This window comes from Drosophila ananassae, chromosome 2R, assembly GCF_017639315.1.
Source record: "Drosophila ananassae strain 14024-0371.13 chromosome 2R, ASM1763931v2, whole genome shotgun sequence".
NCBI classification, from domain to species: Eukaryota; Metazoa; Arthropoda; class Insecta; order Diptera; family Drosophilidae; genus Drosophila; species Drosophila ananassae.
Window position 1 is genome coordinate 4,662,871 of NC_057928.1, and position 27,059 is coordinate 4,689,929.

Consider the following 27,059-nt stretch of genomic DNA (forward strand, 5'->3'; position numbering starts at 1 on the left):
TAGGTTGAATTGACTTTTTTTGGGAAAAGCGATAACGCTTTCAAGTTATAAAAGTTATAAAACTTTAAAGTTATAAAACTTCACCAATTTTCATTATTTTTTGATGAAGTTTGTCTCGTTTATTCAGAATTAATGAGACAACATTGATATGTGGCAAAAATGACAGAATTTTTGTAAATTGTACCGAAAAACTGGTGTCAAAATCCGAAAAACACGAATAAAAGTCGAAAACTTCAGTTTCAGGTGTAAAAATGTTGTCCTTTTTGTTCAACAAAATCGAAGATATATTTTTTTTTCAAAAGCTACAACATTTAACTATTGAAAAACAGCGAAAATTTTGAAATCGGTTGAAAAAAACGCGTTCAGGAATTTTTAAGCGCAAAAAAGTCCCGAAAAACGGTTTATTTTAAATAAATAAAAATTGGAGGGTTCCAAAAATATAAATAAAATATTTTTGAGTTCTCTTCGACCAGATTAACAACCTACACTATCTCGTTTCACAAGTGTTTTTTCACTGTCGCACCATGTAATTAATGGTCTAAACGGAACTAAAGTCCAACGCGCAAAGCTTTTCAATTCATTCCAAAGCTTAAAATAAACATTTTCGGTTCCGTTTAGATCTTGACTTCGTTTATGGCACATAAGAGACTATAATAAAAATTTTATCATATCATTTGTTACCACTGCATGCTTGGAGTATCGCAAATAATCATGAAACAACTGCGGCCCGATTTCTATCGAAGCGTCGACATGCAAAACGTTCCTTAAGTTGTGTGCAAATTGAAAGCGAAATGTGAGTGCATTTTAATAAAACATATGCGGTGCCCCAACCATTGAGCGCCATAAAGGAGCTCGCCAGCCTATAACTCTTGCACTATCTTGAGCAGGGCGAACGACATACCCAGCAAGCGACCTCATTGCCGGTTGAAAAAGAGCAGACAAAGCCACTGTCAGAGTTCGCTATTGCGGTTACGTTATGGAAGGATGGAAGGGTCGGGTCGCATGGGTCGGCTCGGCCCGCCCAGCCACATCTCACTGGGGAAATGTGCAAGCGACACAAAACATCTCGAAATATGTAGAAGGCTCTGAGGCGGCCCAGTGCTCGGGCTCGAGCAAGAAAAACAACATTTTGCTGGCCGCAAAAGGAGTGGGCGGCAGGAAGAGCGCCGACAATGAACAGAAATGAAATGAACTAAAACAGAGTGGAATAGAATAACTTGGCCAAAATGCGACAAGAAAATTGTATTACAACAATGGAAAGCGATTGTGGTGAAAAGTACAATAAAATGTCGCTAAATTAGACATGAAGGGCACCGCAGCCGAAGGGGCGAGTGTGGGCCAAATGGATTCTGCGGAAATGAGGGGACGCAATTGTTCAAGCGGACAGTATTTGGCGTGGAGTGGCCAACTAATTGAGGTCTGAGGATGCGAATAAAGATAAGCGTGTGGGGTTTAGTTTCAAGGAGCTAACTTTGGTAAAACCCATCATGTCACAGTTAAATTTAGTGTTAGGCTTGGCTTTTGTCCTTCACTAGAAAAACACAAATATATGAAAATAAATATATTTTAAAAACAATATAAAAATATTAAATTGCATTAGTTTAAAATATTAAGTAGTAGATTTCTGCTTTTAGTTTAATAAGCAACTACTTTTTTTTAATGATATTAAGATATGAGTTATAAAAATAGATTGACATTATAATATTAATAACTCAAATATATAGGAGCTATACTAAAGATCCACGCTTTCATATAGTCAGGCGAACATGGCAATATTGACTTGTCTGATGATGCTCATGAAGAAAAAATATTTTCCATGGGTTCGGAGAAGATTACATATATACTACATATATTCGCATAAATACAATTTAGCTCAATATTGTAATACACACGAATATATTGGTATGACCACAAATATTTTTTTATTAAATTAAATTGGGCTTTTATATATATATCCCTGTCATTTTCTCCTGGGATTCGAATCTTAATTCATATTAATAAAATAAAAACAGCATGAACACAATATCCCCTCTGCGGAAATTAAACTCGAAGTCACGTGCGCCATTTCAAAAACAATTTAATATCATAATTTGGGAAAAAATATTCAATAAGGCACAAGGAGCGGAACTGGCCGTCAGCGGCCTTATTAGGCAAGATGAAAGCAACTCGAGGAAAGTCAACCCTCTCGCAGGTCCAGGGGGATTGAAAATTATACGATTATCGTGACATTAAGGCGAGAGAATAAAACCCACGCAAGCCGCTTAAAATGCTATCAATGCTATCCTGGTCGAGGGCTTCCGTCTGGGTCCACCTCCTCCTATTGCTCCGCGCCCGTATCCTGCCGTTTAATTTGCCGAACTGACAACGCAGAGCTCAATGACGACGGTGAAGTCTCTGAGTCAGACTACAGGAGAGGTTACAGGACACGCTACAACCTTCCGACACCGACTCCGTACATTGTGTGAAATAATTGCAAGGAATTTTCACGCGTATTTCCGCCTTCGCCTTCCGCCGAGTTGAAGGCAGTTCTGAAGTCGACTTCCTTCGCCTTGGCACTAAAAATTTCTGAGCAATTTTCAGCTCACCTGGGCGCTAAGTATTTCCACAGCTCGTTTCGTTCCTCGTTGCGATTTTAACAATTTTATTAAATTGAATTTATATCATTTACACGCTTGTCGACTTCAAGTCTTCCAAGCAGAGCGCGGAATCCCCCTGCTGATGCCTTTGGTTTTTTTTTGGGTGTGCCCTGTACAGTCGCACCCCCCTACCTCCAACGATCAAAATAACTGACATTTTCGCTACTTGGCTAAAGTTTAATGGAAACAGCTTTAAAATAGTTACTTTATGTGAGTTGAATGACAAAATTAGCGTCGAAAAGCATTTTATGAATAAATTGATAAGACATAAGAGTAGTTTTTAAAGGTTTCTTAACCTCTGTTACTGAATCTGACTGGCTTAATCTAGCTATATAAACTCGGCCGTTGATGTTTTCAAGACATTATGGGGTCGGAGATAATTTCTTTTTCTATTACATACATTCACACGATTATAATATACCCTTGTACTCTAGGGTATTTTCATACATGAGTACCGTATATGAAAACAGAAAAGTTTTGCATTTTTCGATCGATCCATTTGTTCGTTATGTATTAAATAAAACATAAAAGGAAGGACATCATCGGATCGGATATAGTGGGCCGATCTTTATGAGGATTTCGCTGTTAAAGAAGTTTTCTAAAAAAAAATGTTGGACAAATCCCAAGAAACTTTATCACGGTTGTGTCATTTCCGATCTTTCAGCTACATGGCAGCTATAGAATATAGTCAGTCGATCCTTATCAAATTTGATATATCTGATAAGTTGGCCCAAAATGAAATCCACAGGAAGTCTCGTTCCTCTTTTATTAAAAAAACAAGAAAGGAAAGCTAACTTCTGGCGGAGCCGAAGTTGATATACCCTTGCAGTTCAGTCGCAGTCCGCTAGGTGGCGCCACGCATCTTATTTTATTAGATATACACTCCGTTTCACTTGAATAGCACACCCAATTTTTCATAATTACTTGTTCATCTCTCAACAATTGCTTGATCTAATGCAATGATTGTTGCTCTTTTTAATTCGTATCCTTATCTACTCTCTTTAAACAAAAATTGGAAGTCTGAAAATGTAACGTTTAAATTTACCATAATTTTCTTTTCAACTTGCTTCAATAACTGGCACCTTTTTTATTTCACTTAAATAGCACATTTTAGATTTAGTGTCATTTCAGCAGCCAAGGAGATTGAATCATAAACGTTTTTTGATTAATTTGTGAATTTTAAACATAGTTTAATCATTTTGTGCAACTAGGGGTCGTGGAACGTCACTAAGTCACAAAGAACCGATCCAAATACAAAGCTATATTTATTGTGACCATTATGTAGCCAATATTGCGAAAAAAACTAGAAGAAGCAGAAAAGTCGTATACAATTTTATCAACAACAAATTAAACTATGGAAAAAATATAAAAGGTCGCAAAAGTAATGTCCTTAGCGGCACAGATAAAGGTGCGATTCTGCGGGAAGCCTCGAATTCTTATGACTCCGTGAGCAAGATAAGGGAAAAAGCAGGTGTTGACGCGAGCAAAACTACTGTTTGGCGAGTTATTTTGAAAGCTAAACATCTTAAGCGTTTGAAACTTAACAAAAAAACCACCGCTTAACCCCAATCGAAAGGAAGCACGGTTGACCTTTTGCCGCGTCAATATGTCATGGTGTAACGAGTGGAAGCGCGTAGATTTTTCTGATGGAAAAGTTCAATTTGGAGGGGCCAGATGGCTACAATTATTACTTTCGTGATCTGAGAAAAGGGACGCATCAATTGGAGCTTTTACATAGTCGATTAGGCGGATTTATGGTTTGGGGAGCCATATCTTACTATGGGACTTGTGAACTCCCATTCTTATCCTCAAACATGAACGCAAAAGCGTACCTAAACGTCCTGGAAAAAGCTTTTCCACCATTGGAATTTTTTTTAAATAATTTGCGTTAGACATTCCAGCACGGCAATACCCCAATTTATACTGCACGTATTGTAAAATCTTTTTTAAAAGATAAAAAATGTTGATAGTCTGAATTGGCCACCATACTCGCCGGATCTGAATATAATTGAAAATGTTTGGGGATGACTGGCCAGAAAGGTTAATGAGTCTGGCAAACCATTTTAAAACAAAGAAGATCTTATTGAAGCCATTCAGATCAGCCTGGGCTACAATATCCCTAGACTATATAAAAAGTCTATATGATTCGCTGCCCAACAGGATCTACGAGGTTATATTGAATAAGGGGGGCTTAACCCATTATTAAATTAACAAAAATATATATTAGAATACTCACTATTAAATAAAAACAATTTCCTAATGTTTAAGTTCGTTAAATATACTTTAAAAACAAGATGTGCTATTCATGTGAAACAAAATTTTTGAGGAACTTTTTAAGTTTTTAAGTTCTTTTGTTAACATTTATTAATTGTTAATTTAATTTAGGTTTTGTTACTTTTCTTATATTTAAAATTGATTACACTATAAAAAGAAACTTAAACATCAGTGAGTTTTCTTTTTGGTTAAAAGATTTCAAGATTTGAAATTGCATATAAAAGTGTGCTATTCAAGTGAAACGCAGTGTATAGCGGATCGTATATAGTCGGCCGATCCTTATGAAAATTGGCAGATCAGATTGTTTTTCCCAAAATAGAATCTGTACCAAATCCCATCTTTCTAACTTAAAAAACACCAAAGCTATGCCGATTTCGATCGTTCTATGACAGCTATAGGATATAGTCGGCCGATCCTTATGAAATTTTGTACATAAGATATTTTGGTCAAACATAGCATGTGTGGAAAGTCCCAACCCTCTAACTTAAAAAACACCAAAGTTATGGCATTTCCGATCAATCAGTTATATGACAGCTATAGGATATAGTCGACCGATCCCGGCCGTTCCGACTTATATACTACCTGCAAGGAAAAGAAGGATGTGTGCAAAGTTTCAACTCGATAGCTTCAAAACTGAGAGACTAGTTTGCGTAGAAACCGACAGACAGACAGACGGACATGCTCATATCGACTCAGGAGGTGATCCTGATCAAGAATATATATACTTTATAGGGTCGAAGATGTCTCCTTCACTGCGTTGCACACTTTTGACCAAAATTATAATACCCTCTGCAAGGGTATAACAACAAAGTTTTGAAATTTCCGATTTATTAGTTATATAACAGCTATAGGATATAGGTTGACTATACCAATCCGTGCAAAAGAATGAAGGATATGTGCTAAATTTTAAGTCAGTAGCTTTAAACTAAGAGTATAGTTTGCGTAGAATCTTACAGACGGGCGTGCTTATATTAACTAAGGAGGTGAATCCATTCAAGAATATATATTCTTTATAGGTCTCGTTCACTGCTTTGCACAGCCAAATTATTGTACGGTAATGTAATTATAACTATTGTGGGTATTGTACGGTACTGTAATTATAATTCTGTAGCGGTATAAAATACGTTTTATAGTCCAATTTTAACTTTACCCCTTCAAGAAGAATCAAAGTATTTAAAAAAAAAAAATAATAATTTTTGAGATTAATGAGTGATGGGAGAGGCTTTCGCATAAGTAATAGTATTAAAGAATGAAACAGACGTATCGCCATAAAAAAGTTTGGTCTCAAGATTGCAAATAGTTAAACGGCCGAGAACGCCTCCTTCTGGTCTTTCCAAAAAAAAAACTTCTGCAGATACAAAAAGTTGAAAGAAGTGCCTCGCATGTCTGCTTCAAAAATTTGTTTAAATAAAAGAAAAACTTTTCTTATTTCGCGCAAAGCTCTCGCGGGAAAGGAGTGGGATGTGGGTGCAACTTCAAACAAATATGCAAAGAAAACTTCGACGCCGATACAATTTCGCAAAGTGTCGAAAACTGTGATTCCCTGGCAAGAGAATCTTTTCCCCTTACTCCGTTTTTTATCAGTCTAGCTCCGGTTGACTAGCGGCCACACCCCTTTGCCGGGCGTAAGCGGCTCGAGCTACCAACTTTGAGTCAAATGTAAACACCTCCCTGCAAATATTATCACAATTCCACGCGGCTGCCGCCAGAGATACTGAACCAACTGTTGGCTGGATCGAGGAGAAAGGGGAGGGGAGCGGTGGAGAAAGTGGTAAGAAATATCCAGTGATGCTGATTAGCACCACTGATTAGTGGTGCGGCCTGTTGATGGCGCCTTATAATTCTCCACCCTAGAAAAATTGTCACTGTGAATGGCCATATAGCCGACAGGTTATATTACGTCATTCGATTTGATGATGCTAATGGTTGCTGAGCAGCGCGAGCTCTAATCCCCGCCGCTTTGGACTCATCCAGCCCACTGCGTAGCCTCACCATTTTCACGCACAATTAGCCATGGCAATGTGTCGGACAAATTAGCCGAAAAGCCCCCCTGAAGGAGGCACATAAAAATTGATGTCCTCGGACATTGCACATTCGCCGCGTGGTGCAGCGCTGCAGTTTCAAAGCTATAAACTTCAAGTGCCCTGCAATGCCAGACCACATGGCCATTGTTTGGCCGGGCCGTGTGCCTCATCCTCATCCTCATCCTCATCCACTTCCACGTCCCCGTAACATCGATATAGATGCGATGGGTGAAAGTGGGCTTCGGGCTTCTCAGATTGGAGGGCTGTCAGAGGCCACGCCAAGCCGTATTAATCTAGTTAATGATGAAACTGAATCAGCTTTTTAAACGACTCGTTGCACAATGAAGTGCTTGATACTGGCGTTGGTTTTGGGGCTGGTTCGGGTGTTGCTCTGGTCCTTGGTCGATACCGTGTCGCACAAGTGGTCAGGACTGAAAATAAATTAGTTGCGGCTTCCCTTCCGCTCACGACCACTGACCAAAAAGTTAACGCTTTTCTGTTGCTTTATGGGCTTCGGCGGTTGCTTGAATTTAAACTTTATCACGTGGTTAGTTATGTTTCAAGCCTATCTTGTCATATTTAAAGATTCCCTGAACGTGCAGTCTCACCGGAGCTTTTAAAGCCCAACGGCACGAAGCCTCACATGCATTCTTGACCACACTTCCCGCCCAGTGCCAAGCAGAGCTCGAAAAATTGCTCAATTATTCAAACGAATTTCACGCATTTAATTGTATAAAATTAGCCAGGCATGACAGAAACACGCCCCACGCCTGCCTACCCCCTACCGCCTACCGCCCACCGACCCATTCCCCTACCACCCGCTCTTCCAAACGATGACCTCTGACCAAATTGGGCCTGCTGTGCGTCGGCTAACGGTACGTAACGTCATAATCACCCCGAAGCGCACGTAATTGGCCAATCAATTGTGTCATTGTTCGCATTTATTACGCGGCCGCTCGAACTCTGACTCCGACTCTGATTCCGGTTCGGAATCTGTCTGGGCCTGGCATTGGGCTTGGTCCTGTGCCTGTGCTTGTTATTTATGGGAAGGCTGTGGGCAAGGTTGGGCTTGGACAGCTGCCCAAGGACTGGGTCTAATGGAGAGAAGAAGAAAAAGAAAACGGCCGTAAATGAGATCCTGCAACAGAAGTTGTCATGCAGTTTATATTTCGCAGTGTTGCGGTTTTGTTTTCGTTTCTTTTCTCTGTTTTCAGCTGTAACATTTTAACAAATGCACAAAACGAATGACAACTTCCGGTTCCGGTGGGAAACTTGAGAGGGAGGAGTCGGGTCTACGGCCGGCTGTCACAGCGAAAAATTACATGCCTTGCGCAAAAGTTTTGCCTCTTCATTATTCTAACATCAAGTCGACACGAGTTGCGGTTTTTGCAATTTTTCTTCGACTTCCCCCACAACGCCGCCGCATTCTTCTCCAAGGAATTTTTGCACAGTCAGACAAAGTGCGAAGCGTGGTACAAAACTTCTTCCGGGACTCCCGCCCGGCGCACATGGTGCCAACTCGGAGACAGCCGCACAGACACTCCACAACCCGGGGCAGGCAATCCGGACTGGGTGTCCGGAGTTGGGTACGGGTGAGGGGTTTGAGTTGGCGTGCTGAAATTATACGCTGCATTTTAATCACAATTCAAATCAACGAAATCATCGTCATTATTCTGAGCAGCAGGCGCTTCAATTCGCCTGCGAAAGTCTCTCTCGCGCAATCAACTCGTGGCGTCTTCTGCATATTCGAGTGAAAGAACGTTCTTAACTTGAAAGCGGCGGAGGCACTTTGGCATGTACATATGGTACATACTCGTAGGAGTTGTCCGTACCATTCGCCTAAATTAATACAAAGAGTTCCCGAATACAGAGAGGACTTGGCCAATGAAAGGCCTAAGCCGATTTTAATGAAATTAATTAACAGATACCTATTTAATTAATTAATTAATTTTTATTAATTAAGAGATACGTATTTAATAAAAATTTTGTGAAATTTTTAAAAGGAAAAAATCAAAATGGCGGTCATTACGACGCCATTTCCGGCAGTCACTCAGAAAAAAGGTACCTTCGTGTTGAAAGCAGAACTTCTTTCGGGTTCATTAGAAATAACAAGAAAGGAAGGCTAACTACGGGCGGAGCCGAAGTTGATATACCCTTGCAGTTGCCCATTTCCGATCGTTCAGTTATTTGGCAGCTATAGGATATAGTCGGCCGATCCTTATGAAAATTGCCAAATCAGATTATTTTGTCCATAATAGGATCTGTACCAAGTTCCAAGTAAAAAACACCAAAGTTATGCCAATTCCTATCGTTCTATGACAGCTATCAGATATAGTCGGCCGATCCTTATGAAATTTTGTACATAAGATATTGGTCAAATGTAACATGTGTGGAAAGTCCCCTCTAACTTGAAAAACACCAAAGTTATGGCATTTCCGATCAATCAGTTACATGGCAGCTATAGGATATAGTCGACCGATCCCGGCCGTTCCGACTTATATACTGCCTGCAAAGGAAAGAAGGATGTATGCAAAATTCCAACTCGATAGCTCTAAAATTGAGAGACTAGTTTGCGTAGAAACCGACAGACAGACAGACGGACATGCTTATATGGACTCAGGAGGTGATCCTGATCAAGAATATATGTACTTTATAGGGTCGGAGATGTCTCCTTCACTGCGTTGCACACTTTTGACCAAAATTATAATACCCTCTGCAAGGGTATAAAGAACATTTTTTGAAACCACGAAACCCATTTTCTATCGATATTGCATGCTAGGATTCGATGGGAAGCCCGTTGACTGTAGGCAGTTTGCATTTATCCTGCTTATCAACAATCTCTAAGAGTTTGACGTCCAAGCTCACCTGAGGCATGCAGCTAAGTTTATTCGGATATATTGGTTTTGATTTATTAAGGTTCAAGCCAGTGCCTGACCGTCGAGAGAAAATGGAAAACTGTCAAATGAGAGAAAATCAATGGCAGTTGTAATTTGAAAAAGTTCCAAAGTCTCGAACCAGACGAGACGGAAACCAAGTCGCTGCGATCGTATCTGGCGAGGCAATTAGCATTTTGTTGTAATGCTACAATCAAAAAATTGTACGAACCAGCAGGACCACAGCGGAAAATATCGCAAAAAACGCTGAAGCTCTGCAAGGAAAGGACGAGAAAAAATTATTTGATTATCCTGCGGCCATGCACTGTCACAATTTTTCAGACTGCCCGCCGAGCGTGTCGGCTGTCCGGCCGGGAACGGCCCTGTGGCCGCTTGTCTTGCCATCCTGGCGGAGTCCTGCAGCAGCCGTAACAGCTGCAACCCCATGAAAAGTGCCACATCAGCGAAAGTCTGTTAACTTCCGGTTTATGGTTGCAGCAGCTTATGAAGTCATTTCCGCCATCCCTCCCACTGCTCCTTGAAACCCATTCATTCGGCTCTGTCGAGCGGTGGCAGCCAGCTGGCGGTGCCCGCAGACCATTCTATTAAATCATCATTTCATTTGTACCCCAGCCTCGCCGCGCTTCCTTCGGCGCACTGCGTTTGCGGTAATTTTTTCCCATTTTTTTGGTTGCAAGTGCTTCCTTTAGATTTATAATTAAGATTTGGCTCGCACCGAGCATCGGATCATTTATACCCTTTCAAAAAGGCACTTTGTGAGAATGTTATATAATAACATAATTTTAAAATAACAAATTTCTCAGTATAATTCAATTGCGAAGAAAATGTAATCATGTAATGTAATTTTAATTTTCTTAAAATTGCTAGTGACTCTAACATTTTTACATAACTTCATAAATTAAAGAATGGTTCGGAGCTACCGTCCAAATTGATCCAAATTTCCAAATTTAAAAAAGACCTAAACATTTTGTGTAAAACAGAAGAAAAACTCAGAAATTATCAGGTAGAGGTAATAAGAGGTAGAAATGGCGACCATAGTTGAGTTTATCTACTACATATATGATGAGGTACTCTTTTCATTCCCTCTCAATATATGTATTTCCTCCGAGAAAGTTTTTTCCTTGAATCAATATTCTCTAGCATACTTTATGTATGTTTAAGTGTTTTTCTAGTGATTTTGAATTTTGATAAGAAATTATCCGTCACCAAAATAAAGGTTACAATATTTTGTAAATAGATACAATACTCTTTTTTTAATATACTTACTAAAACAATATTTGCATTGAGTAAGCAAACTTAAACAGAGCCTAATTTTATAAAATCATATATATATTTTTCCCTCAGCCTGACAATACATTTCGTATTGTTACTTTTTAATCCGTAACAATCCGGCCAATGTAACTATCTAACAGGTTGCTGAAAGAGTACAATGAGTGCGACCTTGTAAGGAAAGCTGGACCCCACGTCGAATAAAGCCGTCCTCGTCGGGCCGGCAACTGCAGCTGCCCGTTATGTGATAATTTATCATATTTTTAGCGTCAGCCTCTAACAAATTATACGAGGGAGCTCGGAGTTTGGGAGGGCCAAGGAGAGCGAGATTTGTCGCTTGGGTAAACTTTGGAACAGAGCAATTTAATTACGCCGAGAGGCTACATCCGAGAAGCACCTGGGTGGAGTGAAGTCCCATCAGAGCTTGACGCAGATTGGAGTTTGAAGTTGCAATAATAGAGGCACTGATTCCTTGCTACTGATATTGACGAATTTAGTGCAAATGGGAAATTGATGGTGTTATAATGAATGAGACTGCTTTACCCGGATGGGGGAACGCACCCAATACCATACAACTAGTCGAGTAAACGGGGCTGACGCTATGCAGATCCGTAGAGCTATCCTCTTCGGGTTCATCATTTTTTCGACATGGCCACGTCATGAGGGTCACAAGGTATGTATAAGTGGTATTCGGACGAGATGTAATCTGAACTTCTTTACCTACAGTCGCTAAATTCATTGCTATTTCGAAAAATTGTCACCGGGTTTAACACAAAGTATATCTCCCTGTATGAATCGGAAATCAGCCAGGACCACTCCATGGTAAACTTCACTTTGAACTTTTCGCGGAATATTACTGTGGACCTGTGGCTAAGGGCAGCGATTGGACAGCAGGTGTCTAAAAGGGAGGACACCTACCGAGATGTTTTTTCGTACAACGTCAACCTCTGCCAGGTGATGGGAAGAGGCAAGGGCAACAGCCTCATCAACTACTGGATGAACAATGTTCTCCGGCAGTCCAATATGCCACGGAGCTGTCCCATTCCGGAGGTACTGTCACCCCCATTCAAAATCTATTCAAAATCTATAGCCTCATGTTTTAATTATACATATTTTGTAGGGAAATTACTACATGCGCAACATTCGATCAGAAAAAGAAACTATTCCCCGATTCATCCGTTCGGGTAGCTTCCGGATAGACTCGAATCTTTACCTCAGACAATGGAACAACGACAACCTGACGAACACGGTCTTCTACATCGACATAAAAATGAAGTGAATGGGAAACAGTTTCCGGAAAAAGGGTTCACCTCAAATTCACACCAAATGTCACTTTAAAAATCAATGAATTATTGAAGGGATCAAATCTCCCCTGACTAACACAACTTCTCACTTCCCATTCGCGCAAATCGTTGCACGTGCAATTCGCATAAATAAATTAATGGCCCCACTGAGAAGGACGAGGACCAGGGTGCGGATGCGTCCTGCGACACGGACACCGGCGGCGTTTGAAGTCCGGAACCTGATTGGGGCGAGCTGCAAGCTGCGATTTATGCGAGAGCGCAAACTATTGCGAAATAATTTAAACACTGTCAATAATTGTTTGTGGACAAAGTATTTCTCCATCGAAAAGTTTTCGTCCTTGGGTCCTGGAGCTTGGCGCCTTCGTCCGGCTTCTCTCGACACGTTTGCACGCGCTCCCAAGGATGCCACGAATTTCTTTTCTTTGCATTGCCATCAATTGCACTTCCGATGGCGGAGTGATGGAGCAGATAGCAATTTCTTGTACTTTGTTGGCGCCTTGGAGGAGGCTGGAGCTGCCCCCAGCTGCTGTAGTTACGACCTAACCATTTTGAGCATCTTTCAAATAAATGCGCTGGGAAGCCGGAGAGCCGAAGGACTTGGGGCAGGATGTAGGAGTGGCGTCGTGTACTCAAGGAAATTGCCATCATTATGCTTGTCGCAGTTGCTGTGCTTTGTGTTCAATAAAGTTTAATGTTTGTTTGGCGTGAAATTGATTTACAAACGTATTCTCTAGACTGCCCGATCGGACAAAGTCTACGCTCCCATCTCCCCCTATACGTAGACGGTTTTCAATAGAGTAGTTAGTACAAAACCGTATTTGGAATTATTTCAAAGTCCTCCAATTACATGGCTGGGTGGGCATTTGAACCAATTAAGCGGAGCTTACCTGATTAACCCTCATTCTCTGACCGACTCTCATTAGCAGTGGCACATGTCCGACGGCCTTGCCGGAGCCAAATGTCGAATGTGGGTGAATTTCTTTTGATTCTCGTTGGAGGTCTTTAGTCACACAATCTATAATTATAACATCAGGAATCAAATGAAACAGTCAAGCCAAAAGGCCTACTGCGAATTGTTGGAAATTAAACTTGAATGTGCCATTTGGCAAGAACGCTGAGTGTGCAAACGCAGATTTCCTGATGGCAACACTCGACAATTAGGAAGCGATAATGTTAACAGCATCCTCGAGCCCGCATTTGAAATGAAAGTCTGCAAGTTTTCATTTTCTTTACTGGCTGCGACAGCTGCGAATCCTGGCAGACACCTAAAACAAGAAAAAATACATTGGCGCGAAATTGAATGTTTCATTCCTCTTTCCCTCTGCATTCATAAGGAGTGCCGATGTCGTGCAACATGTAGCAGCTTTGAATAGGATATTATTATTTTATGCTTTCAAATTGCTAATGTCATGCGATGCAGACGATTTTAATGCATTTGAGGAAACGGAAGCAATGAATTCATTCTCACTGCTTTATTGCGGATACCGCACCACTATTATATGTTGATTTGATTTTAGCTGCTGGTTACACTTTTCTTTTGTTTATTAGCCAATTTAAACACCTTCTGTGGGTTTAGTTGGAGAGAAGAGCATCAATAGTGACAGATAAAGTTTCTTCATGGGACTTAGTCCCATATTTTCCATAAAAGAAGTGGAGGTCTCCGCGGTATGATCCTGGTATGAGGAACTTGTGTATCAACGAGTTTCCCATTTTCCAGTTGTGCAAGTAATAGTGCCCAACTTCCACCGGACAATTGTACATAAAGTTGCTGTTCTTGGTCATATCTTTGAACCAAGACTTGAGCATACTGTTCTTCACACTGGACGTCAAAGCACACACGTCACTTTTCTGACTAAACACTGATTGGAAGTGCTTGGCGTTCGCCAGACGCAGCTGAATGTCTATCTTGCATTTGAATCCCCGCTGGATGGGACGGTTGAGGTACATATCCATGTTCATTAGGTTTTCGACTATTGTAATTGAATAATTCTTAAAATGTTTATCATTAAAGGTGTAGTTGCTGGAGAGAAACTTTACAACGCGTTCCTGAAAAAGTGTTAGATGTAGGCGTTTCTAATGGTTTTCTGATATTATCTCACCCCTTCCACACAATATATCTGAAAAGGAAGTAGAATGATCGCGGAGAAAAGTAAATATTTCCACATTTTAATTTCCTCTAACTACAAAACAAAAATGAGTTCGAAGGGGCGCAAAACTAAATCATTGGTAAGGTGGACCCGGGCTCGAATTATTTATTTGCTATCATTAGTACTGGGTATCGGTAATTAGATATTAATGACTGCATCGGCCGTACAGCTCATAATGAAGTCCTCGTTTTTCCCCTTGTATTTGCCGTAAAAATTGTAGGTCTCTAGTCGGTAAGACCCACTGGTGATAAACGGCGGCACCAACCCCTCTCCAAACTGCCACCCTCTTAGGTAGTAGTGGCTCGCATTCAGTGGACACTGGCGGAGAAAGTTTCCGTACTTGAGCAGGTTTCGGTACCACTTCTTGAACAGAGTGATCTTGCCCGCATTCACAATGCTGCACACATCAACGTTGGTGGAAAAAAGGCTCTGAAAGCTCTTTGAGTTTCCTACGCGCAACTGAAAGTCCAGCCTGGACCGCCAGCCCCGTGTAAGCGGCTTTCGTAGATACATGTCTAGGAAAACCTGACCGTTTCGAATGGTAAACGTAAAGTTTTCAAAGTAATCGCGGTTGAACCTGCTTTCACCAGCGAGGAACTTTATATTGCGGTCCTAGGAGGAGTAATCAAAGTTGAAACCGAAGATCACATCCCACATGGCTTACTCACCGCACCGATGGAGAGTAGAAAGGCGACCACGCCCAGCTGTATCTCCGGTCTCATAAGCTGCGGAATCCACATCACCCGACTCATAGCTATTCAGAAACACAAAGAGTAAACTGTAAATATTCGAGGCTTTGCGAACAAAATATATTAATTATTTTATGCACTAGACCATGAAGACCCTGCCGACAATGATAGGCATCCGTTTGCCTCAGTTTAGCACAGCTTCGACAGAGCACTCCAGCATTGGATTTATCACATTCTTCTTAAACCTGCCGTAAAAGAAGCTTCCGCAAATTCGGTAGTCGCCTACATAGAAAAACGAGGGAACATAGTTGGCGTCCAGTGTCCACCCGTGCATGTAGTAGTACCCCTGTTTGATGGGACAACTCGTTGCGAAGTTTCCCACCTTCAGCATCGATGTGAACCAACGCCGATAGATCGACTGCTGGGCTCCTTTAATGAGGGCACAGTAGTTCATGTCGTGCTGGTAGACACTTTGGTAGGGCTTGCTCTTGGAAAGGCGAAACTCAAAGCTCAAATGTGCCTTCAAGCCTGGCGGGAGGGTCGATACCAGAATCATGTCCATCATTAGTTTGGTGTTGATGATTTGAATGGAGAAGTTAGAAAAAACCGTCTTGTCATATTTACAATCTCCGGTTCTGAACGTCATTTTGGGAGCCTGTGCAACAGGGGATTTCTCAAAAAATTAATTCAGGGAAGTATAGCGACTTACCACACAACTTTCAATGAGAATAGCTACAACAAGGGAATCCCGAGCCATCATTACCGTTTTTGGGACAAACATCACGAGTCAGTGTCAACGAGCTTTTCACCAGGTACACCGATTAGTAAACAAAAACATTAAAGCCGTATAATGGGTTTATTATGCGGTTCAAGTTGCGTGGTGGATTGATTGATTGCCGGGTCAGATACCGTTTAATTTTCCATGTACTCCCGTCCGCATCAAGATGAACCCGACCTAATTTATTTATTGCGCATTGTGGCTTCGACGATGCAATCGACGAGGACCAATTGCTTTTTGGAGTGGTACTTTCCGTAGTAGACCTGAGCCTTCAGGCGGTAATCGCCGCTCAGGAGATACGAGGGCACCAGACCCATGTCGATGTGCCAGTTCTTGAGGACGTAGTGACTGGCAGGGACCGGGCAGTTCTCCATGAAGTTGCTATGCTTCGACACGCTCTTGATCCATCGCCGAAAGAGGGAGTCCTTCAGGGTCGAGAGCAGATCACAATAATCGGTATCGGTCTGAACTAGGCTTTGAAACTTCTTGGCATTACTCAGGCGTAGCTGCACATCTATGTGGCCCCTAAACCCCGTCTTCAAGGTCTGCAGCAAGTCCACATCCGCTGAGATGGTGTTATTGACAAGCGAGACATTAAGGACCCTGAAGTATCGAGGGTTTTTGTCGCACTTAACGCGATCCAGACTAATCGAATTAGGCTAACAGACTGATTTGTTATTACATTGAATACATACTTCCAGTTTTCATTTACCTCTGACAGCCTGATAAGTGCAAGAACTAGAATAAGACCTTTCTTTGACATCTGTACTTCCGATTTCACCACTGAATGCAATGAGGCTTTACTGCGAATAGCCGTTTTAAACGATGCACACGAGTTTCATCAGCTAATTGGTTTTAAATTGCCTTAGAATGGCGCAGTGACACAGTGGCTATTTTTAGATGTGTATTTCAATTTTTGTTTCAGTTTAGGAGAAATCGATCAATGTAGCTTTTTAAGCCTAAGCTTTCAAAGCGGCATAGACATTCAAGTCTAACACAAAGTCCTCCTGCTTCGACTTGAGCTTCCCATAGAAGAAGTGGGCTGATACGCAGTAGTTTCCTGGGAGCATGTAGTGCGGCACTTGCGTTGAATCCATCTTCCAGCCCTGTAGGAAGTAATGCCCCTTGGGCACAGGACAATTGTACATGAAGTTTCCATGTCGCAGCATGCTATCGAACCAGCTTTTAAAGATGTTGGTTCTTACAGAAGAAACTACGACACATGGGTCTAGGATGTGAGCAAAGAGGCGTTGATAGTTTGTGCCCTTTTCGAACCTCATTTGAAAGTCCAGGAGGACCTTGAAGCCACGGTGTATAGGCCTGGTTGTTACCATATCCATGTGCAATGTGTTGTTTATAATGTCCAGGGTGAAGTTGTCGAAGTGCTTCCTGCTAAATCGGGACTGACCCGTTTGAAAGGCAAAGAAGGACTTCGAAAAAAAAGAATATCAATTTCCAGTCTAAATGAACCTGAAACACTTACAGCATGCGTGATCGCCAAATGTTGGAAACCAAATAGAAAAATAATAACGCGTAATTTAAACATTTTCCCACTGATGCCAGCTCAAAACTGAAAGTCGGATTACATTTTCAGCTAGTAGATGGGACTAATTATTAAAAAAGTGAAATCGGCAGAGCGAAAAGACTAAAAGACCGTGTCATACATCGTTTACTTTATTTCTACTTCGAAAGAACAGGCCAGCACGAAATCCTTAAACTGGTTCATTGTAAACTTCACTTGATATTTGCCCGCATACAGAAACTTTGGGATAAAGAGTGTGTTGTAGTTATAGTTCCTCAAATAGTAGCAGTTTGGCTCTACAGGGCACTTCTTCTTAAAATTTCCCGAATTGAAAAATGTAGCAAACCATCTCTTAAACATGTTGTTCCTTTTTAAAGCCAACATATTGCACATGTCAAGGGAGTACTGAAAAATCTTCTGGTACTTCATGGAATTCTGCATTCTTATGAGGAATTCCATTTCCATCATAACCCCCGGAACCAGGTCTTTTATTAGGTAAAACTCCAAGAACACTCTTCCATTTTTTACTAGCATTGTCACGTTGGATAGGTAACTTCGATTATAGTTTCCACACGCACTATCCCGCATTATTATTGTTCCCATCTGCAATTATATCGTTAGAAGAACGCAAAACATATTTCAAGTCATATTTACCAAGGGACTTGGAAAACCTGCTAAGCCTATAACTAAAATTAAAAACCATGAAGCTTTCATTGAAATTTTGAAGCAACTGATTTTTACTAAGCTTGACACTCCATATTTCTGTGTTTAAATGTCGCCTATTTCCCAGTCGCTCCGAAATGAAAGGCTATTTGTTTTAAACGGCCATTTCAGCCCGCTTATATTTAATTGATGCATTGAAAAACAATTTTTCTGAAAAAATTGATCTTTATCTTCTCGAACAAAGTTATTCGACCGATCACAATTGAAGAGCAACCAAAAAAGCTTATTGTGGGAGTGTTAAAAGTTTGTATTTGGGAACGAAATTACAAAATACTTATAATTATTATCAATGGCATAGACCAAAAAACGAAAGACTCTTGGCGCAATTTTGGTTAATAATAACACGTTTCGAAAAAATTAAGTTGATTATGAATGGAAGTCTCCACAGACCTCTCTATGAGAGAGGATCGGACATTTATATTCCGCCTGTTGTTCTACGCAAATATGACTATCAAATTATACATTATACACGATTGATGTATTTTTTGCGAAGGAAAGACTTGTCCGCATAGAAATAGACAGACATATAGTACTTATATCGACTCAGGAGGGGATCCAAATGAAGAATATTTATTGTGTATTGTTTATGGAATATTTATTTATGGAAATACATGCCTCCATGACTTTTTTCCAAAGTTATAATGCCCTCTGCAAGGATTTACATACATAGATCCGCAAGGAAAGAGTCGGTTGGTATCAGTATTTCTTTCTTTAGAATGTCCAGCTTATGCGATAATTTTTGGAGCAATACTTTCTTGAAGTATCCACCATTGGAGCCATGAATGGCACCATTGGATTAAAGTGCCTACACAGCCCACTGCCCCTGCAGCATTATAAAAGGAAGTCAGGCACTCGTGGAGCTCATCCTGAATGCAGGCAACGTGTCTATGTTTACCCAGCGTAGTGCCCAGCCGGCTCTACAATGCCGCGTTTATGTGCACGAACCACTGCAGAAAACAATTGCACGTAATTCTGCTTACGCTGTTACATTGCTACAATGCACGGCAAAAAAAAAAAAACAGACGAAAGCGTTGTCAGCCTTGCCGTTGGATAGGATTTTTTCGTTTCTAGGTTTTTTCGTTCTCCCCCTTCCTGCGGTTGCGACAGTCTGTTGGCCAGCCGTAGTGACAGTCGGACAAATGGATGGGTCGGCCGAGGGGGCCGAAGCTGTCAGCCTGGCCAGACGACCTGGGCGCTTAATCAAAATCGGGTCTCTCGAAGCCTTGACGCCCTCCACAATCCTCAATCGCCTGCCAAGCCTCCAGGCAGCGCCTACTCCCTAGATCCTAGTGTTGGCTAAATAAATATCTTGCTCTTATTCTCCCCTTTGTTGTTTATTTGTCTCTCTTCCTGCTTTCACTCCGTGACTAACTGGCATCCACGTTTTAGGGCCAGCCTGCATATTGCATTTATTTACATAGGCCCGGTTTGACTTTTGATTTTAAGCTCTTTGGCCGTTCTAACTCAATTCTCGGTCGGGACTTTAGCCCTTGCAGCTGTCATGGCGACGGGGCGTGGAGGTGTCCATGACTATGTGGGTGACTGCTTCTTTTGGATGCTTTCTTCCTTTGTGTGTCTGCAGATGCATTTGCGTGATCTGCGTCACGGGGACGCAAGTAGTACTTTAATACTGTCTTTGGTGCTTAAATTTGGTTCTTGGAGTTTTTTTTGTGGCAGTGGTCTGCATTTCAGGGATAAGTGAGTACACTCCTACATTGGCTTCCCCTTCCTTCCGATCGGTCTGTACTTTAAAGGACTTTTGGTGGTTTTGGATTTTTGTACCCTTCCTTTGAAGCTTTCAAACTGCCTCGTCAACAATTTTATCCACATTGCTCTGATTAGGCCAGGAAATATTTCTCAGCACATGCCCAGATTCCTTTTTGGGAGTGCCCCTGCCACTTCAATTTGAAACGGCAATCAAAAGTGCAACAGGGAAAGACAATTTCACACTTGGCACGAAAGAAATATATTTTGCTTGACAAATATGCTGACCTGACCTCTCCTGGCAAACAGTGCGGAGCACTCGTGCAAGCCAGAGGAAAATGTCATCATAAATGCCGAAAAAGGGCTTTGAAGGTGCCAGAGGCAGAGGCAATCAGAGGCGCCTGGAAATATGCAATACGAAAAATCAACAACGATAACTGCAGCAAGGAAGATGCGAACGATCCCAATTACCCTAGACTTGCAGTAAGAATGGGAAAATCAGCCAAAGAAGGACAACGCCTACATATTCACAGGCGTCGGCATTTGTCACCTAGTAGAGCAAACACCTCCGGATGCACCGGCCCCGGGTGTGAGTGCCCGAGTGTATGCGTCTGTAATTGAGCCTACAGATAGGCCACCAAGCCAAAGTATCCTCAGTAATCGACACTATGGCAAGAGGTAAGTCAGAACTCGAAGCCTTCGACGGCTGCTCCTTCGAGCCGCGTTTGCGCCTGCCGGCCTCCGATTGTAGGGGCACTTGTGCACCGTCGGCCTGGAGGCCTGGAAATGTGCAACGCCGCCATTGGCCGTCGCCAGACATTCTCATAAAAATTGCAGGGGGCCATCGGATTGGTCAGAGGCCTGGTTAAGGGCAGCTGGCTGTGCGCCTGCGCGCAGAGCGAACCTTCTGCTCAGCAAATAGAAGGAGCGCCCCCCGGTATGCAACGTGTTTTGCTTTTTGCTTCTCCATTTGTGTTTGTGTGACTGCCCACGTGTATGAGTGTTGTGTATATGTGAGCGGCTAAAGCTCTGCGCGTGGTGAAAACGGACAGGATATCGCTCTCGAGTGGTGGTGGTTTTTCCGCTCATTCAGGCTTATGTGCGCACTAATTGCATTGGAATGTTTCTGTCTCGCCGCTGTGGTTATTATTGTTACTGGCTGTCTGTATTTGCATTCGCTTTCAAGTATGTCGGTTTGATTGCATTTTCGTTAGTAGGGCAACAGGAAGTGTGTGCTTTCATCGGCTTAGACACTTCTTACTTCAGTAATTTGTCTTGTAAATTTATATTCTAAAGGTTGTATTGTGCATTTGCGTTACACAATATTTTCAATACATATTTACATTACTGCCATTTAAAATCCATTGCAACAATTCACTACCAAATACCCTTTGGAACAGCTTTCGTGTAGACTTTGGGAGTTGTCTCTCTTACTCAGCCATATACTATAGTTCTATCTCTCTCCATCACCAAGTTACTCTTTGCAAAAGCCAACAACATTTTACATCGAATTCGCCGTGAGTTTCGCCAAGGGATGAGCTTTTCTGCAGTGAAAAAATAGCTGAACATTTTGTTAACATTGCTTTTTGGCATTGGTGATGTATTCCCTACAATTTCAGTTTTAATAGAAATAATGGTTTATTCCGATTTCGTTTTGTAAACAGGAGGAGCGGTCAGAAATTATGTGAAGTGCCAGTTCCTCTTTTAGTTAGTGCCACTGAAACTGACTCAGTGTAACGCAAAAGCTCTCAGTAATCGTCTGCGAACTTTACTTCGTGCAAAAATGTGGAGAGTTTCGAGGGGGAGGCTTTTACTTGTTGCCAATGTTGTTGTTTGAAGCGAATTCCAAGCGCAACATGTTTGAGGTGTTGTGGTGGAGTGGCCTCAATCTTCATCTACTGTTGCATTACGGCCAGAAATGATTTAATCGACAACATTAATTCGTTGTCCTTCAAAAAACATAATTTATCGATGTTTACTGGGAGCCTTTTATAGTTAAATGGACTGGGCGATTGCTTAGCGACTTACAGAGTAGGGATGCCTTATGATAGCGCCAATGAGTGCTCGGTTGGCTCCTTATTTGCCGGCTGTCTTGGGTCCTCGGGCCACATCGGCATCCCCAGCTTCGTTTCGTCCTGTCGTCGAAGGCGCCGCTGCCTCGTTTGCAGGTGCTCTCGGCTGGCACAACGCCTCGTGCATTTGGATAGGTTCGTGTTCGTTGCACAATTCGCCAGCCAAGGCGAGCTTCACATTTTTTCGGAATGCGTTAAGGATCAGTTTTGCGCGAATTACGGTAACGAGAGGTTGCTGACGACACATAGCCGGAATCGGGCAGAAACATTTTCTGTTGTTTCGCTTGTATAAGCTCCCAGGACTCATTGTGTGCGTGTGTATTTGCTCCGTGATTTGAAAACTTCGCAGTCGAAAACTTCAAAACTCTATGCGAAAAGCAGCATACCTCTATGGGTACTGACCTATGCCAAAATACTCTCGGAACGCGACTCACTTAAGCGAAGAACTGGTCAGCTTTGAAGACCGAATATACTTTTTACCATTTTTGATATCGACGTGTACAATAGATGTAATAACAGATACAGTAACCTAGTGCTTAATATTATAGATTGTAGGCAACAAATCTTCCGTTCAAAATATCATATCCCCAGGCTAATAAAATGTCCTAAAAATTCTTTAAGCGCTTTGAAACAGGAAAATAAAGTAGTCGCCGAACATTTCCCTAGATCGCTCGCTTAAATCTGAAATGGTTGTGAACTGTTGTAAACTTATTGCAATATCAGTAGAGTTCTTTATAATTAGCCGTATTCCATAACCCGTGTTGCATTGGACACACCATATATCTATAAAAATTAAAAAAAACTAAGGGGGCCAGTAATCACTTATTCATTAGTTGTCCCGTGAAAGGTGCATTGGGCAATCTGCCCGAATTATTAGTGAATCGTCGAACCAAAATTAAAAATTTTCAAACGGATAAGAAAAACACAAAAAAAAAAAAAATTAAAGTCAGTGAAAACTTCAATTAAAATTGAGTTATATTCGAAACTGGAGACTAGGTAAGCGAATAGTTCTTAATCTGGTGGTCATTTTTTAAAAATTTCGTACTGTTTTTGTAATTACTTATCCGTTTACCTTCTACATTTAGGTAACTTGGAAATTAATCGTTGGTGATCTGGAAAAGAGTGAATTTTTCCATATCAATTATGTTATAATAGGTGGTTACTTAAAAAAATTATTAAATTTATCCCCTGTTAACAATCTTTTTTGTTTCTTTTTATGAGGAAGCAAGCTTGTCGACGCAAAGTGATCTTCCCGTTTTGGTTTCTTGGCATATGCTGAGGCTTGGCTTGTAAGAATCTGGTTTATTATTTGAGAATCCATGTTATATGTAACTGGTTTATTCTACAATTTTTGTAAAGATCATCTGAGCGATTGTAAATGCCATAATATTTGGTATTCTACAGGTAGACGCATAAAAATTCATATAATAACAATTGAGTCGGATACTGAAACTTTTTTTTATTTCTTTACCAAATGTTTTTAGTATATCTTACAATAGAAATAGCCTAAACTGCAATCCACCTGTGCCACCTAAGCTTTACTGTGAGATCTAGTCGCTCACAGTCTGGCCTTAAGAGTTATTACGATCTTTTCGCCCTTTTAAGACTTTATATAAAAATAGATTAATTAGGTACTGAGAAAGTAATCTCAAGTAAGTCTTGAAAGAATATTGGACAGATTATGGATTTCATTTAAATATTAAATATCTAAGTAAATGTAAGGGCTTTTAAATAAAAATTTGTAATCTTAAAATATTAGGAATACCGTAAAAAGACGGTAAAGTAGTTATGTTAATAATATCGACCTTATATTTGGAAGCTAACAAATCTGGAAAGTAATTAGTATACACCATACAATAAATTCAGATCGGGTCTTCTGAATAGGCAGCAGCGAGGCCTCAAAAATGTACGAATTTTAGTTAGAACGCTAGAAATGCCATTATTTTATCATCCTCCCCTAATTTTCAGACACCATTAGATTTGTTGAGCATAACCTGTGTGTGGGTGAAATTGGAGAAGTTTCAACGTCTTCGGTGGGAAGTTTCAGCCAGGCCAAGACCAAATCCCGATGCATTTGAGTGCAGTGAGTTGAACTAATGTGCAATCTGTGCAAGTGTTTTTAAGTGAAGAATTTTGAATGAGAAATTGTGTCTTCGTCGGAAATGGACTCTCTTCACAAAAATATTTACCAATGTTGTTCCACTTGAAACCTCAGATACCCCATTTCGTATATTCTGAAACGAAATTTACGTGCCAAAAATTTGTCCCAAACTGGATCTGCTTAGGTACCACAGAAGTCGATTAGCCAAATCGGATAGCTCTGTCTCGTATAATGTCTTAGATCCAAGCGTTTAAAAATATAACAAGACCGCTTTGGTCTTTCCACAGGGATTAGGAATATCAATTTCTACAAATCCTCTAAAGCCCGATTTGTCCGAAACTTGTTTTTCATATATAAATAAGATATAGAAATAGTTTTGCATTAAAACTTTTTCAAAATACTATTCTGATCTGATGCTGAAATATGCCATTTGTTGAAGTGTCGAAAATTTGAACCAAACTTGATTTGCGAAGCAAACTTACTCTGCTAACACCGTGTATATATATAATACTTTGGTGTGTGTTTTTTGGTTTTCCTTAAATATTGGGGTTTAAGGAATTATTAGGGTTTGGTGTTAAAAAAAGTGTTCTTAATCAGTATCTTTGGTTTTTTTTAATGATATAATGTTCGGTGTAAATGTATTTTTCATTTGGAGCAAAATAATCAAACCTAAAAAATTTAAGTTGGATCAGATTTCCAAAACTGCAATACAACTTAACGATCAGAAAAGTCACAACACATAGTAATTTTAAAGATTCTTGGGGCTTTTACCCACATTTGTTTTAAAGAAAATAGATTTAATAGCAAAATTCTCATAAAGATCCAATAATAAAAAATTTTACCTAACTGCAAGAGTACGTATATCAAGTTAGCTTTCCTTTCTTGGCATTAAATAAATTAATTGTCTAAAAGTGAAGGCTCACTATTTCATGGTATTAATAGATTCATGTTTTTATACCCTTGCAGAGGGTATTATAATTTTGGTCAAAAGTGTGCAACGCAGTGAAGGAGACACCTCCGACCCTATAAAGTATATATATTCTTGATCAGGATCACCTCCTGAGTCGATATGAGCATGTCCGTCTGTCCGTCTGTCTGTTTCTACGCAAACTAGTCTCTCAGTTTTAAAGCTATCGAGTTGAAACTTTGCACACACCCTTCTTTCCTTTGCAGGCAGTATATAAGTCGGAACGGAACGATCGGAATTGGCATAACTTTGCTGTTTTTTAAGTTAGAAAGATGGGACTTGGTACAGATTCCATTTTGGGAAAAATAATCTGATTTGCCAAATTTGATAGGGATCGACCAACTATATCCAATAACCGCCATAAGCCTGAACGATCGGATATGGAATAACCTTAACTGCAAGGGTCTATCAACTTCGGCCACGCCCGAAGTTAGCTTTCCTTTCTTGTTTTTTAGAAAATTGATTTAGTAGTGAAATATCCGATCCGATATTCATATATCTAATAATATAAAATGCTACTGGGTTTATCTTTCATGTTTAAATTGAAATTATATTTTTAAAAAATTTATTAGTTTTAGTTAATTTTTTCGTTTTTCAAAACAACTCTGCCAAAAATCCAACTTTCATATTCCTAATTATTGATGACGCTCCGAAAGCAATGCACCTTGTTCCGGCACGTCAAAAGGACAGAGTGTTTAAGTCTTTGCAACATGCTAAAATTAAAATATATTTTGATTAATTATTAAATTAATTATTTATTAAGTTTTTTTTTTTTTAATTTGTGAAAATATGCGATGTACGCAATGCGATGTACGAAAAGTGTTTATGGGAAGTGTTTTGAGGATTGGAAAAACCGTTGGCGTAAGTTGATTGTATCTGAGGGGATTACCTAGAAAGGACTTACTAAACATTCATAAATAAATATTTTTTCTTAGAAATAAAAACAAACGATAATTTAAGACATACATCTTTAAAAATAAACCCTATCAGGATTGGCAGCTGCCATATAAATAATTTTTCCGATTTATATACTGCGTGCAAAGGAAAGATAGATGAGTGTAGAATTTAAAGTCGGTAGCTTAAAAACTGAGAGACTAGTTCGTATAAAAAAAAGGAAGACAGACGGGCATGCTCATGTCGACTTAGGAGGTGACCAGGATCAAAAATATATAATATATTCTTTATTGGGTCAGAAATGACTCCTTTACTACGCTACACACTTTTGACCATGGAACTCCTATTTAATTGAAGAAAATCTTGTTTAACTAACTATAATAAATTCAATAATATTATATCGAGTTTTCTATTAAATCCTAATTTAAAGCATGGTATGATCTATTGATTTCAATAAGGAAATAAAAATCTTCCATAGGAAAATGCTTGGGAAAAAATCATAGAAGACCAAAAATTAATGTAGAAAATCGGAGATTTTAACTTTGGATGAGTATTCCAAAGATATGGTAACTGCTAGATACCATTTTTTAATTTTAGTTGGTATACATACTTTTCGAAGAGAAATAAATATGAAATAAATATATTTATATATATAAATATATATGATTAGTAAAATGGAAATATTTGAAATGAATTTTTTATATATTTTATTTTATCTATATATGTAAAATAAGTATTTTTATATACGACGCATTTTTTGGCGCGGTAGTGTAATATCGTGACTATAAAAAATGCTCAAATTAAATCCCTTTAAAGAAGCATCTCTATGATTTTTCAGCATTCTATTAAGAAAGTTAGTGGAGAGGGATTGAGTCAAAACATTTCATTAAAGGCAGTTGCGAGCGCAGTGAAAAAATACACAACAGCAGCTGGAAACAAAATGTTGACAAAAAGCGTAAAACACACAACTCAATAGTGCACAAAATGAAAATGACACAACATGCAAAGAGCAGAAACAAAACAAAAAGAGGAGCAGCTCAAAAAATGTTTCCCAAACTGAC

General features: G+C 40.1%; 8 protein-coding genes across 12 annotated transcripts in view; 2 read left to right on the forward strand and 6 right to left on the reverse strand.

Moving 5' to 3' along the window:
- LOC6506098 overlaps window positions 1-13,115 on the forward strand; it is a 30,439-nt gene extending 17,324 nt beyond the window's left edge. Inside the window, exons 2-4 of the mRNA XM_001958525.4 lie at window positions 11,173-11,770; window positions 11,824-12,147; window positions 12,218-13,115. Coding sequence (XP_001958561.2) covers window positions 11,645-11,770; window positions 11,824-12,147; window positions 12,218-12,376 — 609 coding nt within the window. The 5' untranslated portion in view covers window positions 11,173-11,644 and the 3' untranslated portion in view covers window positions 12,377-13,115. The remainder of the gene's footprint in view (window positions 1-11,172; window positions 11,771-11,823; window positions 12,148-12,217) is intronic.
- Window positions 13,116-13,973: 858 nt separating this feature from the next.
- Window positions 13,974-14,566, reverse strand: LOC6493852. Its single transcript, XM_001958524.2, has 2 exons — window positions 14,501-14,566; window positions 13,974-14,447 (listed from the first exon to the last, which is right to left on the reverse strand). Exons 1-2 carry the CDS (start codon window positions 14,564-14,566, stop codon window positions 13,974-13,976), a joined length of 540 nt encoding a protein of 179 aa, XP_001958560.2.
- Window positions 14,567-14,644: 78 nt separating this feature from the next.
- Window positions 14,645-15,300, reverse strand: LOC6493851. Its single transcript, XM_001958523.2, has 2 exons — window positions 15,217-15,300; window positions 14,645-15,160 (listed from the first exon to the last, which is right to left on the reverse strand). Exons 1-2 carry the CDS (start codon window positions 15,298-15,300, stop codon window positions 14,687-14,689), a joined length of 558 nt encoding a protein of 185 aa, XP_001958559.1. The 3' UTR covers window positions 14,645-14,686.
- A 121-nt stretch (window positions 15,301-15,421) lies between these two features.
- LOC6493850 lies at window positions 15,422-15,994 on the reverse strand. The gene is made up of 2 exons (XM_001958522.2): window positions 15,947-15,994; window positions 15,422-15,892 (listed from the first exon to the last, which is right to left on the reverse strand). Exons 1-2 carry the CDS (start codon window positions 15,992-15,994, stop codon window positions 15,422-15,424), a joined length of 519 nt encoding a protein of 172 aa, XP_001958558.2.
- Window positions 15,995-16,197: 203 nt separating this feature from the next.
- On the reverse strand, window positions 16,198-16,778 carry LOC6502857. The gene is made up of 2 exons (XM_001958521.2): window positions 16,728-16,778; window positions 16,198-16,674 (listed from the first exon to the last, which is right to left on the reverse strand). The coding sequence occupies exons 1-2, from the start codon at window positions 16,776-16,778 to the stop codon at window positions 16,198-16,200; spliced, it is 528 nt and encodes a 175-aa protein (XP_001958557.2).
- A 196-nt stretch (window positions 16,779-16,974) lies between these two features.
- LOC6502856 lies at window positions 16,975-17,454 on the reverse strand (the record flags this gene model as incomplete). Its single annotated transcript, XM_032453619.1, has 1 exon — window positions 16,975-17,454. A coding segment is annotated over one exon (480 nt), but the record flags the coding sequence as incomplete, so codon positions are not given.
- A 230-nt stretch (window positions 17,455-17,684) lies between these two features.
- LOC6502855 lies at window positions 17,685-20,784 on the reverse strand. Its single transcript, XM_001958519.2, is given in 2 exon segments — window positions 17,685-18,223; window positions 20,592-20,784. Coding segments are annotated over 2 exon segments (732 nt in total).
- A 1,400-nt stretch (window positions 20,785-22,184) lies between these two features.
- The window catches only part of LOC6506099, a 152,394-nt gene continuing 147,519 nt past the window's right edge, over window positions 22,185-27,059 (forward strand). For 2 of the 5 annotated variants that reach the window (XM_001958517.4, XR_006507067.1), the window contains exon 1: window positions 22,194-23,032. The gene's annotated coding sequence lies outside the window, so the exon portion shown is untranslated. Of the gene's footprint in view, window positions 23,033-27,059 lie in introns of all 5 variants that reach the window. The other 3 variants (XM_044714742.1, XM_044714739.1, XM_044714740.1) reach the window with 3 other exon arrangements.